At 37.3% G+C, this 17786-nt stretch overlaps 1 protein-coding gene across 1 annotated transcript in view; it reads left to right on the forward strand.

Moving 5' to 3' along the window:
* CDKL3 (cyclin dependent kinase like 3) overlaps positions 1 to 17786 on the forward strand; it is a 41131-nt gene that overhangs the window by 3682 nt on the left and 19663 nt on the right. The window contains exons 3-6 of the mRNA XM_070417163.1: positions 934 to 1128; positions 5838 to 6016; positions 14882 to 14994; positions 17080 to 17219. Of these exons, the coding sequence (XP_070273264.1) occupies positions 934 to 1128; positions 5838 to 6016; positions 14882 to 14994; positions 17080 to 17219 (627 nt within the window). The remainder of the gene's footprint in view (positions 1 to 933; positions 1129 to 5837; positions 6017 to 14881; positions 14995 to 17079; positions 17220 to 17786) is intronic.

Raw genomic sequence — 17786 nt, forward strand, 5'->3', positions numbered from 1 at the left:
AATAATTTTCATAAAGTATAGTTTTCTAATGAATCTAATATTGAAAATATACCCCTTAGTTTTTAGCCAAATGAATAAGTATTTTTGGTAATTGGAAAAAGTTAAATATCTCAGAGTTTATTGTAATTAAATCAGTGTGTTACAAAATAGAATAAGCAGCATAAAATATTAAAATGTCATTTCTTTTCTAAGCCGATGCATACCATTTTTGATATTTTAAAATTATTATATCAGTCTAAAAAGATGTCTTGTTGCTTAATAGAATAATAGACTATTATTTTATTCAAATAGAATAGCATAATGCTCAATAGACTAGAACAAAAATGTACACACAAATAATTGTATATTTATGTAACATCCTTCTGGCTATAAATAGGTATTTCACATATCTGAAAGTTTCTAGATACTCTGACACTCTTTTGTTACAGTGTGATGAACTTATAATGTCCCCTCTCCCCCCCGAACAGATTTTACTCTCAAGAGTTTAGGATTAAACTCAAAGAATAATTTATATACATTCAGATCACATACTCAGTAGCATTGAACTCGGTGCTCATTTGAAAATATAAGGACCGTTTAAATTTCAGATGTTAAATTTAACCACAAATCAAGTTAAAAGATAGGAAGATATCTCTTAGCAGCATACCAAATTGCATTATAGTACATTAACTCTAAATTACTTTAATAAAAAACAAGCAAATGCTAACTTGAAGTAAAGCAATACATTTCCCTTTGTTCTATAAATATTAATTATGAAATAGATTAACATTTCTTAAAACAGGAATGTAAGCAAATCAATTGAGAAATTTCTGTTGAAATGCATGGAGGAAAAGAAGCTGAGAATATTTCTGCTTCATTTTAAAATATAGTTGTTATATGTATAAATCATTGTGCATGAAATAATTTATTAAAAATCTGTTTCTTTGTCAATAGCAATTCCATCATGAAAACCTGGTCAATCTGATTGAAGTTTTTAGACAGAAAAAGAAAATTCATTTGGTATTTGAATTTATTGACCACACAGTATTAGATGAGTTACAACATTATTGTCATGGACTAGAGAGTAAACGACTTAGAAAATACCTCTTCCAAATCATTCGAGCAATTGAATATCTTCACAATAATAATGTAAGTGCTGCAGAATAAGCGAAACTATAGAATGTATATGAATGATAAGTGCCCTTTAAATGTTCTGTTTTGACTGTTGAACCTCAGAGGGAAGGCAGGGGAGTGTGGGTAGGAAGAGATCAACTAATGAACTTGTATGCACATATGCATACCCGTGGACAAGGACACTGGGTGGCGAGGGCCTGGGGGAGGAGGGAGTACAGGAGCTGGCTGGAAGAGGTTAATGGGGGGAAAAGCAGGACCTATGTAATACTTTAAAGATTTTTTTAAAAAAATAAATAAAAATAAAAAGCCATTGCTAGACCCCCAAAATAAAATAAATATTGTTCTTTTTTTATGACATTGTTAAAATTATCTTTCTGTACAATATTGACATCCTGAAAATGAGGTCACTACTTTATAACTTAGTTGCAGAACCAAGAAAACATAGTGAGCTTACAATATTTCTAATTATAGGGCAGACCAAGTATGGTATTAATAATTTGGTATAGAGGAATCAAAAGTCAATTGGAGCATCTTTTACTAGAGAAAGTACATTTTAAAATGTTGAAAGCTAGGCTAGCTCAAATGAAGGGAGGTTTGAAGGTAAGAAGTGGAAACTTGGCCAGGGGAATGGCAAGTTCATGTGGATGCCTTTAGGGGAAGAAAGGAGAAATAAAGTAGTTAAGAGATATAGAGCCTTGTTTGACTCCTGAAAAAATCAAGAAAGGAAAGAAGATCAACTCATCTGATTCTTAGTGCTGCCCTTAGCATTGCCTTAGCTCAGGTTATTAAGGAGATATTTTGTTTCCACTGAGCTCTGCTTTCTGGAAAGTTAGATTTGTATTCAGGAAATAACAGTAAAAGCTTCAAAAATAGTTTTATTAGTAAGTGATATAGGCATAGCATATATATATTCCATACTTTTTCAGATATCCTAATTTCTAATTTTCTCTCTTGCTCATAGTGTATCACATTTTACTGCTTTGAAAAATATGGTTGGGATAGCAACTGGAATTCAGATTGTGATTTCCTTTCCAGCTAGATCCATGGGGAGGCAGTCTAATGCAAAAGTTAAAAGCACCAGTCTTTGTTATCAGTCTGTCTTGGATTTTCACCCACCAGCTTATCTGTGGATAAACACAAAACTTGTGCAGTTTACAACTTGCACAATGAAAGGTGACAGCCCCGTTACTCTGTGGGCCCAGAAATGTTATCTAACTTCACTGAGCTTCATTTTCTTTATCTGTGAAATGATACTATAGTATTTCATTTTTAAAAAAATATATTTCTTTATTGATTTCAGAGAGGAAGGAAGAGGGAGAGAGAGATAGAAACATCAATGATAAGAGAGGATCATTGATCGGCTGCCTCCTGTGTACCCCCCACTGGGGATCGAGCCCACAACCCAGGTATGTGCCCTTGGCTGGAATCGAACCTGGGACCCTTCAGTCCGCAGGCCGATGCGGCTAGGGCGATACTATAGTATTTCACAGATTTTTTTGTAAAGATCAAATTAGGTAGTAGGTATAAAGTGTTTAGCACTGTATCAGAGTCAGGAATAGTCATGTTATCTGTAGTCCTATATTTCAGTGATGGCGAACCTTTTGAGCTCGGCGTGTCAGCATTTTGAAAAACCCTAATTAACTCTGGTGCTGTGTCACATATAGAAATTTTTTGATATTTGCAACCATAGTAAAACAAATATTTATATTTTTGATATTTATTTTATATATTTAAATGCCATTTAACAAAGAAAAATCAACCAAAAAAATGAGTTCGCATGTCACCTCTGACCACATGTCATAGGTTCGCCATCACTGCTCTAGTGCCTTGTAGACTTTAAAAATGTTTTTTGAAAAAGGGAAAAACCAGTATGGGCTAGACTGAGAGTAGACGACTTCGAAGAAGAGCTAAAACTAATGTAAGTACAGTTTTGAACTGTAACTAAGATTTCACTTGAAAAGGGAATGTATTCAGATGGGGTGTCTCTATAATAGGGGTACACCTGGGCCGGGGACTTCAGAGAGTGGCAATAAGTGCACTTACAGAGACCAGGCAAAGGGAGATAAGATTGCACAGGTGACCAGGCGGGAGGTTTGCCAGAGCCTTGAAATTCATCCTGAGGGGTTGTGGAAGTGGAAATAGAACAATGCAGTTGTATAGATGGTACTTTTAAGATGGCTCTAACTTACTACCCTAGGTTAATTCTTTGGGCCATTTGTGGAGGGAGACGGAGGCAGAACAAGAGTCAACCCCAAACATAGCAATTAAGTTATATAAACAAAGATAGATCCCAGATTTCTTTTTTTTTAAAAATATATTTTATTGATTTTTTACAGAGAGGAAGGGAGAGAGACAGAGAGTTAGAAACATCGATGAGAGAGAAACATCGATCAGCTGCCCCCCGCACACCCCCCAGTGGGGATGTGCCCGCAACCAAGGTACATGCCCTTGACCGGAATCAAACCTGGGACCCTTGAGTCCGCAGGCCGACGCTCTATCCGCTGAGCCAAACCGGTTCAGCAGATCCCAGATTTCTGTCACTGAGATATTTTCACTTGTGCTATGATACTTTTCCAGTGATAAGAACATACTTCATTTGATAAAGTTTTAAAATGCCTTACTTGTTTTAGGCACTGTGCTGGGCACTGGTAATATAGCTTAAACAAGACATATATCTTGCCCTCATGGAGCTTACAAGTCTAGTGGGAGTTACAAACAAGTAAATAGACAATTAATAATATAGCCTGACAAATACTGTAATGGGTAAGTGCAGAATGATGTGAGAACAAATGGACGGAACATCTACTACAAACATCACAAATGCATAGATTAGACAAATCCTGGAAAATTGGGAAACGAATATTCTAGGGAAAGAGATTGTAGTCCTACCCAGTTTGGCTCAGTGGATAGAGCATCGGCCTGCAGGCTGAAGGGTCCCAGGTTCGATTTTGATCAAGGACACATTCCTGGGTTGCGGGCTCTATCCCCAGTAGGGGGGGGGGGGGTGTGCAGGAGGCAGCCAATCAATGATTCTCTCTCATCATTGATATTTCTATCTCCCTCTCCCTTCCTCTCTTAAATCAATAAAAATATATATTTTTTAAAAAAAGAAAGAGGTGCCGAAACCGGTTTGGCTCAGTGGATAGAGCATCGGCCTGTGGACTGAAGGGTCCCAGGTTTGATTCTGGTCAAGGGCATGTGCCTGGGTTGCGGGCACATCCCCAGTGGGGGGTGTGCAGGAGGCAGCTGATCGATGTTTCTCTCCCATCGATGTTTCTGACTATCTATCTCTCTCCCTTCCTCTCTGTAAAAAATCAATAAAATATATATTTTTAAAAAAATAAAAAATAAAAAAAAATAAAAAAAGAAAGAGGTTGTAGAAGGTTGAGAAGGTGGGTAGGATTCAAATCCTACAAGGCTTTATAAGCCATTTTAAGGAGTTACAAATCTGTCATGTGGAGTGGGGAATCATTGAAAGATGTTAAACAGAGAAGTGACATAATCACACGTGATTTTAAAGCAGTACTGTGACTTCATTGTGGATAGAGGATTGGAGGGGATCAGAATGAATGCAGGGAGAGTAGTTAGTAGTGTAGTAATTTTCGGTGAGAGAGCTGAGGGGACTTGAACTAGAGAGAGAAGTAGGTAGGGTAAGAGTATATGGGAGCCGAGGAAGAAAAATACCTTGGTTTCTGGCTTGAGACATGGGTCAGTGTTGCTCCCCTTCCCATGAGCACAAGTACTATTAAGAACAAATAGCTTTGGGGGCGATGATGCATTTAGTTTTGGACTTGCTGAGTGGGACTTCTTATAGAATTCCACTCCTTGTGGAAACCAGGAGAGATGTCTAGAAATAAAAATTAGACAAAGAAATTTGGAAATCATCTGTATATGGATAGTTACTAAAGTTATAAAAGTAGGTGAGGTTGAGATGGCATAGCCAGTAGTTGGGAAGAAGCCCAAGAGAGTATGGTGTCCCCATAACCAACTGAAGAAAATGGTGTCCCCCCCCCCCCAAAAAAAAGTGCATGAGATTTCCCAGGAAGCATGATGTATGAGAAGAGAAAACCTAAGATCAGAACCTGTATTTAAGGGACAGATAGAGAGAGAATTGCCGTAGAGATAGAAGGAGCCTGGGAGAATTTTAGGTCCCAGTGATCAGGAATGAAGGAATGGTTGGCAACATTTTTACACTAAGATATCAAGTAAGATATGCATTGAGGGGTCTCTGTTGGACTAGCAACAATTAAGTTGTTGATGTTGGCTCAGGCAGTTTAATGGAACATTTCAGCAGAAGACAGATTTCATTACTTTGAGTAGTGAATGAATGATCATAAAGTGAAGAATAACTAGAGATGATGTCAGCAAGAGATTTACTGTGAAGAAAATGAGAGAAAGGGTAGTACCTGGGATGTAACATGGGGTTAAAGGAAAGTTAAACTTTTTTCAAGTTCTTTGGATTACTTTTTGGTTTAGGAATGTGATGTGCCTTTTTAGTATTATACTTGTTTTTTTTCGGCTCGCTGTCATTTTGAGATAATGTAAGGGGCAAGAATGGGGAATATATAACTTCAGCCTTTGCATTGTGTGCTTAATCCTTTGCATGGGGTAAGAAAATAGCTTTACTGCCTTAATTGGCTAGATTTTCTCTGTATAATTTTTGAGAGCTTCTCTAGGTAATGAAACCTCATTTTAATGTATTGCATCTTCTGTTTGTTTTTTAGATCATTCATCGAGATATAAAACCTGAGAATATTTTAGTATCCCAGACAGGAATTATTAAACTCTGTGATTTCGGATTTGCACGAATGCTAGCAGCTCCTGGGGATATTTATACAGACTATGTGGCCACACGCTGGTATAGAGCTCCAGAATTAGTATTAAAAGATACCTCTTACGGAAAGTATGTACATTTTAGGATCTTGCCTGGCCTTTCCCATTCATCTCTCTCTTTTTTTTTTTTTTTTTTTAACCTGTGGTGACTTTGTCACCCCTCCTACTGACACCCTCAGCCTTTTGCACCTGAGTTGGGTTTAAGAAAGGGATACCTCTACATAGAACAGAGAGGTCCGATAGGCACCTGCATGCTGGCTATTGATGTTACCATGCTTGCTCTCTGGGGCTAAGTGGCCCAAACCCCAGGAGACCTATGCAGACATCCCTCAGACTGTATCCTTGGCAGAGCTGTCTTATCTGCTTATGTTTAGCCTCCACATTATACAAAGGTTTTAAAATAATTTACCTCACTCTGCCAGTGTTACCATAGGAACTGACATGTGTCCTATTTTCTGGAATATGGCACTCTCTTTGCAAAGATTGGCAAATAATACCTTTTAAGATTATATTGTTCTGGATGCCTCAGAAGGTAGCATGGTCTCAATTTATTGTGAAACAGTAGAAGCAGTATATGAAACAGCAATCTAATATACAAATAACGAATCTCGAAGAACATAAAGGGACCGAGTTGTACAACTAATACAACCAATGGAGGGGGATATTCTTGCATGCTTTTCCTAGAAACCATTATTCTATTCTGTTTTTATAGTAATATCTAATATACCTATTTAAACCCTCACCTGAGGCTATGTCTTCATGGATTTGAGAAAGAGAAAGAGGAACGAGAGAAGGAGAGAGAGAAAAACATTGATGGGTTGCCTCCTGTACATGCCCCAAATAGGTATCGAATCCACAGCCTGGGTATGTGCCCTGACTGGGAATCGAACTTGCCACCTTTTGATGTACGGGATGATGCTCCAACCAACTGAGCCACACCAGCCGGGGCAATAATATCTAATATTAATGAGTACTTACTTTTTGCTATAAACTGTTCTAGATGCTTTACATGCATTAAATAATTTAATTTTCATAATTCTATGGTGAAGGTGCTACTATTGTCCTCCTCATTTTAGATCAGAGGACACTGAAGCACAGAAAGGTAAGCTAATTTACCTGAAGTTACTCCCAAGTACCTTTTCTACTGTATGTATCATTGATGTCTTATTCAAACTATCTCTCTGCCTCAATTACTTTATCTGTATAATGCAAATAGTAATAGGATCAGCTTCATGGAATTGTTCTGAGGTTTAAATGATTTAATGAATAAAAAAACATTAAAATATAGTAAATTCTCAGTGAATGTAGCTTCCATCAAATCTAGTCCCAGTTTTATCCTCTCTTCAGGATGTAGCTTAAATTCCTTTTCTGATACATCCCCCAGTCCTTATTCCTTGCCCCCAAATCATATCCCTTTCTAAACCTTCATGTACATTGTCTGTAAGTTTTGTGCCAGTTAATATTTAATATGACCTAGTTCTACTCTAGCTATTGTTCTTTAAAATATTTCTTGCTGTAAGATAAGTTTCTTGCAGATAAGTATAATCTCTGAACTTCACAGAGCCAGCATTGCTCCCTTGTACATGGCAAGTTTGGATTCTATGAGGCTTCATTCACATTGTATTTATAATAAATTTGTTCATGAGTGTTTTAAAAAATCTTTTTATTGTAAAACAAAATACAGATACCAGAAAATAAAATAAAATTTTGTTAGCCACCTCAGAAGACCCTCCATGGGCCCTATTGCAATTATAACACTTTCCCTTCCCCCCCAAGTAACCATGATATTGACTTTTATTATAATCAGTTACTTTACATTTCTTTGTACTTTATACTTTTTTATTTTTTTATTATTATTAATTTAATTTAAAAAATATATATTTTATTGATTTTTTACAGAGAGGAAGAGAGAGGGATAGAGAGTTAGAAACATCGATGAGAGAGAAACATCGATCAGCTGCCTCTTGCACACCTCCTATTGGGGATGTGCCCGCAACCAAGGTACATGCCCTTGGCCAGAATCGAACCTGGGACCTTTCAGTCCGCAGGCTGACACTCTATCCACTGAGCCAAACCAGTTGGGGCTAATCTAGTCTTTTTTAAATCCTCAACCGAGGTTATGTTTTAATAATTTAGAGAGAGAAGAAGGGAGAGAGAGAGAGACAGAGAGAGCGAGAGGGAGATAAACATCCATGTGAGAGAGAAACATCGATTGTTTGCCTCCCATAAGTGCTATGAACAGGGATGGAACCTGCAACCTACATATGTGCCCTGACTTGGAATTGAACCCGAAACCTTTTGGTGTATAGGACAATGCTCCAATCAACTTAGCCACCCGTCCAGGGCATCTTTTTTTTTTTTTTTTTAAAGAGAGAGAGGGTAAGAGAAACATCGATTTGTTGTTCTACTTATTTATGCATTCATTGGTTGCCTTCATTGGGGGTTGAACCTGCAACATTGGCCTATCAGGATGATGCTCTAACCAGTGGTCGGCAAACTGCGGCTCAGCAAACTGTGGCTCGCGAGCCACATGCAGCTCTTCGGCCCCTTGAGTGTGGTTCTTCCACAAAATACCGACTTCTGCACATGGGCCATGAAGTTTCAATTGCACTGTACGTGTGCGCCTGCACGAGGTATTTTGTGGTATTTTGTGGAAGAGCCACACTCAAGGGGCCAAAAAGCCGCATGTGGCTTGCGAGCTGCAGTTTGCCAACCACGGCTCTAACCAACTGAGCTACCCAGCCAGGGGAATCTAGGTGTTTTTTTTATGTCAATTTTTTTGAGATATGATTTGCATACCATAAAATTTACCCATTTAAAGTGTACAATTCAGTGATTTTAGTATATTTACAACTTGTGCAACTATCACCACAAGTGAACATTTCATCACCTCAAAAAGAAACCTTGTACCCATTAGCAGTCACTCCCCATTTCCTCCTAACCCTTCCAGGCCCTGGCAACCACCAATCTACTTTTATTCTCTATGAACTTGCTTGGTCTAGACGTTTAATATAAATGGATAAATGGAATTATGCAATATCTGGTCCTTTAAGACTTTTTTTCACTTAGCATAATGTTTTCAAGGTTCATGCGTGTCATAGCATGTATCAGACTTAATTTCTTTTTATGGCTGAACTAGAGGCCCAATGCACGAAGATTCATGCAAGAATAGCCTTCCTTCCCCTGGCTGCCAGCACCGCCTTCGCTCTGGCCAAAGCCACCTTTCCACCTTCGTGCACTGCCCAGAGGCCTGGAGCGGCCGGGGCGGAGCAGAACGCAATGACGCAAGCGTCCCGGCCCAGCCGCTGCCATCTTCATTGTGTCAATTTGCATATTCCCTCCTTATTGGCTGTGGGCGCCGCCATCTTTGTTGCCAAGTGATGGTCAATTTGCATATTCCATCTTTATTAGACAGGATAATATGCATCTTATGGATATACCACATTTTATTTGCTCCTTCATTAGATGATGATCGTTTTTATAGTTACCGCTTTCTGGCTATTATGAATAACATTGCTGTGGCCATTGGTATGGACATGTATCTTCATTTCTTTTGGGTGTATACCTAGGAGTTGGAATTGTGGGTCATATGGTTCTAATACTTGTTTTGTGGATTTCTTAGGACTTTCTATATATAAGACCATGTCATCTGTGAATAGAGATAATTTTACATCTTTTTCTGTCTGGATGCCTTCTATTTCTTTTTCAGGTTAATTTCCCTAGCCAGAACCTCCAGTACAATGTTAAATAGAAGTGAGAGCAGATAGACTTGTCTTGTTCCTAACTTAGGGAAAAAACATCCAGTCTTTTACCATTAAGTATGATGTTTACTCTGGGTTTTTCAGAGATGCCCTTCTTAGTTTGTTGAGAATTTTTATCATGAAAAGGTGTCGGTCAAATGCTTGTTCTGCACCTATTGAGATGATTGTGTGTATTTTGTTTTTTGCATGTTGAACCAACATTTGTTTCTGGGATAAATCCCACTGGATTATGGCATATACAGGCAGTCCTTGGGTTACGTTGGACTCGACGTACATTGTTTCATGGTTACATCGCCATCTCCCATTTATTTATTAAAAAGAAAAAGTTCTGCCATTTCAACGTGTGTACATATGTGCTTTATGTTTTTTATTATTTATTTACCACAAGTAAAGGTCAGGAATTGTTATCTTTCTTTTAATTTTTTTTTTTACTGTTTCACTTTGTTATTGCTGTGTATGTGCTCCATGTGAGTGACGTAGGTGCTTATGTAGGTGGGTTCTGACTTACGGTGAAAATCACGTTACGTCAGGCCATAGGAACAGATCTCCGACGTAACCCGAGGACCTACTGGAAATGTTTTTATATGTGGTTGTATTCAGTTTGCTAGTCTTTTGTTGAGAATTTTTGTGTTGATAGTCATAAGCAGCACCAGTCTGTAGTTTGCTAGTGATATTTTTGTCTAGTTTTGGTATCAGGATAACAGTGGTCTCTAATATTGAGTTGAGAAGTGTTCCCTCCTCTTCTGTTTTTAAAATAGTTTGTGAAGAATTGGAATTAATTCTTCTTTAAATATTGGTAGAATTCAGCGGTGAAGGCATTTGAGCCTGGGCTTGCTTTTATGTGTAGTGTTTTGATTACTAATTCAGTTTTTTCATTTCTTATAGGTTTATTTATATTGTCTATTTCTTTTTAAGCTAGTTGTAGTAGTTTGTGTTTTTCCAGGAACTGTCCATTTAATCCAACTATCTGATTTGTTGGTGGACAGTTGTTCATTGTATTCCTTTATAATCTTTTTTATTTTTGTAAGGTTGACAGTGGTGTTACCACTTTCTTTTCTGATTCTGATAATCTGTGTATTCTCTCTTTTTTTACTAGTCATTCTAAATGTCAATTTCGTTGATCTTTACAAAAAATAGACTTTGGTTTCATTTATTTTCCCTGTGTTAAAAATTCTCTATTAATTTTCACTGTAGTTTTACTATTACTTTTTAAAAAATATTTTATTGATTTCAGAGAGGAAGGGAGAGGGAGAAATAAAAACACACCTTGTGACTGTCAGAGCATTTGGGGCTAAACAGCAGCAAACCCTGCAGAGATGAGCCCAGACTTAAGCTGGAAGCACACGGATTCTCCCATCTCCAGGGAAGAATGCTCAGAAGGTGGCTCATATGATCTTTTAACGTGTTTTGAAGTGTGTGGTGGTGCGTTATCATAAAGCAAAATTACTTTGCTGTGTCTTCTGGCCCATTCTGGTCATTTCACGATCAAAGCGTGGTTCAAATTGATTATTTGTTGTCGGTAGCTATCAGTATTAATGGTTTCACCTGGTTTTAGAAGCTCATAATACACCACACCCTCCTGATCCCACCAAACACAGAGCATTGTCTTCTTTCCGAAGCGATTTGGCCTTGCAATCAATGTTGATGGTTGACCTGGATCAACCCATGATTTTGTGCATTTGAGATTCTCAAAATAAATCCACTTTTCATCACCAGTCACAATTCAATGCAAAAAAGACTTTCTTTCATGCCGTTGAAGCAACATTTTACTAATGACTTTTTGGTTTTCCATTTGTCTTTCGTTCAGTTGATGTGGCACCCATTTTCCTTCCTTTAAAATCGTTCCCATTGCTTGAAAACCATCGGAAATTGTTTGCGGAGCAACGTTTAATCTTTCTGCAAGTTGTTTTTGAGTTTGACATGCATCTTCATCCAATAATGCTTGTAATTGTTTGTCTTCAAACTTTTTCGGTTGACCTGGACGTTCTTTGTCTTTCACATCGAAATCATCACTTTTAAAGCGTTTAAACCAGCGTTCACAAGTATCTTGAGATGGAGCATGTTCACATAAGCTTCCCGAAGCCTTATGCAGCAGTTTTCTTCAAAATAATGAATTAAAACTTCCTGCAAATGCTCTTTTTTGGCATGAAATTCTACATTTTTAAGCGTAAAAAATATCTATGATGTTAACACCTTCAGAAAATGTGACATATGAAGTTTTGAAGCTTGTAGTCGATACAACAAAATAGCATACTTATCAAATCGCATATACACTGGGTGGCCAGGTTATTATGACCACCTGACATTTGTAGGCAAATTAGCTATAATTTCGCGCTGAAGTTGCTAGAGGGCCAGACCATTATAAATAGGGAAGCAGGTTGTTTACCACGACAGTAAAAGTGATTTTGTTCTGAAGATATGAGTAAACGCGATTTAACAGCCTTTGAACATGGGATATATATATACTGAGTAGCCAGATTATTATGACCACCCCATTAGTACTTCGTTGGGCTGCCTTTTGCCTTCAATACTGCGGCGATTCTTCTTGGCATTGACTCCATGAGATGTTGAAAGGTGATGCGAGGAATCTGACACCATGCCTGTTGAATAGCACTGTCCAGTTCTGTGAGATTTGATGGTTGTGGAACCAGCTGCCTGATGGCTCTTTTAACTTCATCCCACAAATGCTCAATTGGATTGAGATCTGGTGATTGTGGGGGCCACCTAAGCAAGGTAAGGTCTCCCTCATGTTCTTGAAACCACTCCTGCACAATACAAGCACTGTGGCATGGCACATTGTCTTGTTGGAAGAAGCTATCTCCATTGGGATACACCATCAACATGATAGGATGAACTTGATCAGCAACAATACTTAGGTATGTTGTGCTATTCAGACATTGTTCCACACGAATTAAAGGGCCCAAATCATGCCAGGAAAACATGCCTCAAACCATAACACTGCCCCCACCAGCTTGAAGGGTTATACTCATGCATGTGGGGTGCATGCTTTCATGCTGTTTCTGCCAAATTTTCACTCTGCCATCTGCATGATGCAACTGGAAACGTGATTCTTCAGACCACATGACTTTTTTCCAATGCTTGACTGTCCAATCCTTGTGTTCCTGTACGAATTGGAGACATTTTATCTTGGTAACTGCAGACAGCAAAGGTGTTCGAACAGGCCTTTGGCTTCCATATCCCGTACGATGCAGTGTACGGCTAATTTGCCTACAAACATCAGGTGGTCATAATTATCTGGCCACTCAGTGTATATAAACATGAAATATCTCTCCATTTATTTATAACTTCTTTGATTTCTTTAATGAACTTTTTTTTCACTTGAGAATTTATCTTAGAGATCACTTTATATTAGCACACATAGATAGGCCTATATTATCCTTTTTAACAGCTGAATAATATTTCATTGTGTGGTTGTACAAAATTTTATATATCCATTTCTGTATGGATGGACATTTAGATTGTTTCCAATATTTTCTACCACAAACAGTGTTGCTGTGAAATTTTTATAATTTATCTTTGTTTTCATGTGCGAGTAAATTTCTTTTAGCCATCACTTTATTCCTAATAGCTAACCCACAGAATGTGTATTTAAAGGTAGATTGCTAAAGCAGAATTTGCAAATCCACTTAGTAAAATTTTCATTGAAAACTTCTATTTTTTAATGCATGAGAAATAACAAATCTTCTTTATATATAAAGAACAAAAAAGTAAGTTCTATGCAGTCAACTGCAGATGGGACTTACATTTTGGGCCAACAGAGTCCTGGCAGAAATGCAGGCCAGAGGACTGAGAGATGATTCCATAGAAAGTACTCCACCAGGGAAAACAGTTGTTTGCCCTGTAAAGAGATTGAATTCAATCACATGTTTAAACTCGTCATTTTAAATAATCTCAACTTGTCTATTCCCTAGCTTTGTTCTTGTTCCTTTATAGCTTGCCAGGCAGTACTAGGAAGTGGATTTCCTGAGGAACTGAGTTAAGTTTCACCTCCTTCTTATGCTATTGAGTCTTGCATCTGGCAGTGGAGGGAAGTAAAATAGACAGTGTCTGGTGCCTTATCCACCCCTCATATGTTCTATTTGAAGTTTTGTTGTGTGTGTTTTTTTGGACTCATCAGTGGTAGGATATAAAATGTGGGTAAGTTATTGCAGCTTTTAAAAACACGTCCTTACATTTGTTAACCCTGTTAGAAATAAGGTAAGACCCAAACCAGGGGTCCTGGCAGAACACAAAGGATACTCGGGAGCCAGACAGCTGCAGAAATAAAGATATTTGCCTTGCTATCTGGCTTGCGAGTAAATTTAAAAAAAAATAAATTTCTAGGACTAAAGTTATTTGGTCAAATGTATGTACATTTTTATTTTGGTAGCTTTTTCCGATTTCCCCTCCAAGAAATTGTGTAAATTTATACTCCCAGAATAGTACATGGGAGTGTTTATTTTCCACAGCCTCACCAACAGTTATCAAATCTTACAATTTTTAATCAGTTGTATCAGTAAAAAAAAATAGAGATCATTGTAGTGTTTATTGATATCTCTTTCTGAATGTGACGTTGAGATTTTTAGTTTTTACTTGTTAAATACAAGATGATTTTCTTATCCAATTCTAATTCATAAACCATCTATATACTAGTATATAAAAGCCCAGTGACCGGAATGGCAGCACGAACAGAACAACCAGAATGACTGGTGGCTATGCTGCACTCTGGCAGCCAACCCTGCCGGCGCCCCCAATCGGCCCCCAACACTCCAATCGGGGGCAGGGCTGGCCAGCCAACCATCTGTGGCCCCTCACCAGCCCAGCCCAATGGGCCCCCATTGGGGTGGGCCGGCCGGACCCCACCCATGCACGAATTCATAATGTTCTTGTATAAGTATCTGAAACAATTTTAGAATTAGTTACTTTTTATCTGGACTGCTACATAACTTCTCGTGCAGTTTAAATATGATCTATTTAGTGATATTAGTAAAATGTGATAATATTTAATATATAACCTAAAGTTGCCATGTGCTATTACAGTGAATTTTAAAAATGATACCACTTATCGACTCTTTTTTCTTTGTCCCTAACTTTATTTTATAAGTTTTTTTTTTTTAGAAAAGGTATCTTATATATTTTTCTATGAAAAAGTGATTGATTCTTATCTATTTCAGACCTGTGGATATCTGGGCTTTGGGCTGTATGATCATTGAGATGGCCACTGGAAATCCCTTTCTTCCTAGCAGCTCTGATTTGGATTTACTTCATAAAATTGTTTTAAAAGTAGGTAGGTAGGTATTATTGAAATGTACTGTTAAATGCCTAAAATAAGTATGTCCAGATCAAATTTGCTTGATTTTCTTTTTAAAAAAAATATATTTTATTGAATTTTTTACAGAGAGGAAGGGAGAGGGATAGAGAGTTAGAAACATCGATCAGCTGCCTCCTGCACACTCCCTACTGGAGATGTGCCCGCAACCCAGGTACATGCCCTTGACTGGAATCGAACCTGGGACCCTTCAGTCCGCAGGTCGACGCTCTATCCACTGAGCCAAACCAGTTAGGGCTTGATTTTCAAATTTAGTTTTCTCATTATAAGAACAGGGGGGGCATATTCTTTTGATAGATGTAGCAGATGCATGCCTTGAGCTGATAAAAAAAAAAAGTAGAAAATTCTCCTCTGTTATTACAAATAATATTTTTTGCCAAGATGCAAATAGGTAAGCCATATGTTGATGGTTGATAATAAGAAAAATAGTACAATAGGAATCTTCTTCAATTTGTTTGAAAATTGCTTAAAATATTTGGCTTCTATAAATATTTGCACATCTTGCCTCACCCGTGTAGTTTAGTGATTGAGCGTTGATCCAATGAACCGGAGGTTATGATTCTTGGTGAGGGCACATGCCCAGGTTGTGGGTTCAGTCCCCAGTGTGGGGCGTCCAAGAGGTAGCTGATCATTGATGTTTCTATTTCTCTCTGAAATTTAAAATAAAGAAATAAATATTTGCATATCTCAAAGACTTTTAAATAATAGATTTAATTTAGATGGTTTTAAAAAGCACTTGGAGATAGAAAGTCAATTATTTGCTGAGAAAACATGTTTTTAACTATAGTAGATAACCAAATAGCTAAATAACTTATTCAAAAAAATATTTGATGAAAGCTGAATTATTTGATTATCTGTTTGACTAACCAATCATTTTGATGGATATCCTTGCTCATGAAGTTTCAGTAAGTTTTTATGTATATATATTTATGAATGAGGAGCTGGAGGAGCCCTTTTTGTGGTGGGGAAGCTATACATAAACATGTAATTACAGGATCATGAGAAAGGTATTGTGAACAACTATAAAAACCATGAACTCTGGATAAATATTGATTAAAGATATAGTTCAGAGCCTTCAAGCATCACCCTTTTTTGTGTCGTCTTTCATGTTCCGAGATTAATGAGATTAATGTTAGAAGAACCTTAGAGATGATGGGGTCCATTTTGTCTTTTACAGATGAGAAAACCAAGGCACAGAGAGGGAGGAGATTTGCCCAAAGGCACAGAACTAGTTGTATAGCAAAACTGGTACTAACTAGAAATTAGCTCTCCGCTCCTGTTTATAGTTCTACTACGACTCTATAGCCTTGTTTTTCCTTTGCAATATCTAAATAATCTTAATATGCTAGCTTTTCTGAGTAAGGCTTTTTTGATTAACAGTTGCTAGTTAAGCCATTTAGATACTCATATGGAAATATGTAAAAGTTTAGATTTGCTTTTCCTGATGGCATTATATATTATATATTTTATTTTGTGAAAAGAAAATTAACCTGGTTGTTTGACATTCTGTACTGTCTATGTGCTATCAACAGATTACTGGGGAAACTTTAATTTTTATGCTATATTCCGATAGTTCCTTGTTTAACTTAAAAACCACTGTAGCTCAGTGGTTGGAGTGTCAGCCTGCACACCAAAGGGTCTTGGGTTCAATATGCAGTCCAAGAGAACATGCCTGGGTGGCAGGTTCAATCCCCAGTCGAAGCGTGTGCAGGAGCAACCAATCAATGTGTCTCTCTCACATCGATGCCTGTCTGTCTGTCTGTCTCTCTCTCTCTCTCTCTCCTTCCCTCTCTCTCTCTCTCTCTCTCTCTCTCTCTCCCTCTCCCCCTTTCCCTTCCTTACTCTCTCTAAAAATTGGTGGAAAAAAATATCCTCTGGTGAGGATTAACAAACAGAACAAAACAAAAAGAAAAATAATTAATTAATTAAAATAACGGAATTGTTATTATCTCTTTTTAGTAACATAATAAAGACCATATAGCAATTTGATTATTTTGATTTAGACTAATTTCTGTGTTTTCTTATATATTTTTCTCTTTTTAGGCAATTTGACACCTCACTTGCAGAATTTCTTTTCCAAGAGTCCTATTTTTGCAGGGGTGGTCCTTCCTCAAGTTCAACACCCCAAGAATGCAAGAAAAAAATACCCAAAGCTAAATGGATTGTTAGCAGATATAGTTCATGTATGTTATGAGATTAAGGACTTGTTTCTGGGAAATTTGCATACATTATAATACAGTTTTAGGATATTACTTCAATGAAATTCTAAAAGGATTCGTAAAAGTAATGGTATCTGTTAAAGTTACTATATTCCTGTCTTTGTGTTTAGCTCAGAGAAAGTAAAATTCCTAGACTATTAGAACTGAAAGCCATCTAGGATGATCCTGTTTATTATTTTTAGTTCATCCCAATTATAATGATAATTAGGGACAAACTAGAAATATTCTAAGGATTTACCCTGTTTATAACCATCTTTTAATACCCAGGTTAGGGATCTATTCTGTGAACAGTGGTATCCTAAGGTAGCTACATGGCTTTGGCTGCTGCAGTTGTAATATTGTTTGGAGACACACCAATGCCAAAATACAACTTGAATTGGAGGGAAAAATTTTTATAGCACTTTTAAATTATTTTAAAATTTAAATTTTGTTTTAAACTAGATAATAAATATACCTATACACTCACTGCAAAGTTCAAAAGGTAAGAGAGTTTAATGTAAAAAGTAACTGTTCCTACTAATTTTTTTTTAT

Source organism: Myotis yumanensis, unplaced genomic scaffold (assembly GCF_028538775.1).
Source record: "Myotis yumanensis isolate MYYU_CA2020_CCGP unplaced genomic scaffold, mMyoYum1.0.hap1 SCAF_5, whole genome shotgun sequence".
Lineage (NCBI taxonomy): Eukaryota > Metazoa > Chordata > Mammalia > Chiroptera > Vespertilionidae > Myotis > Myotis yumanensis.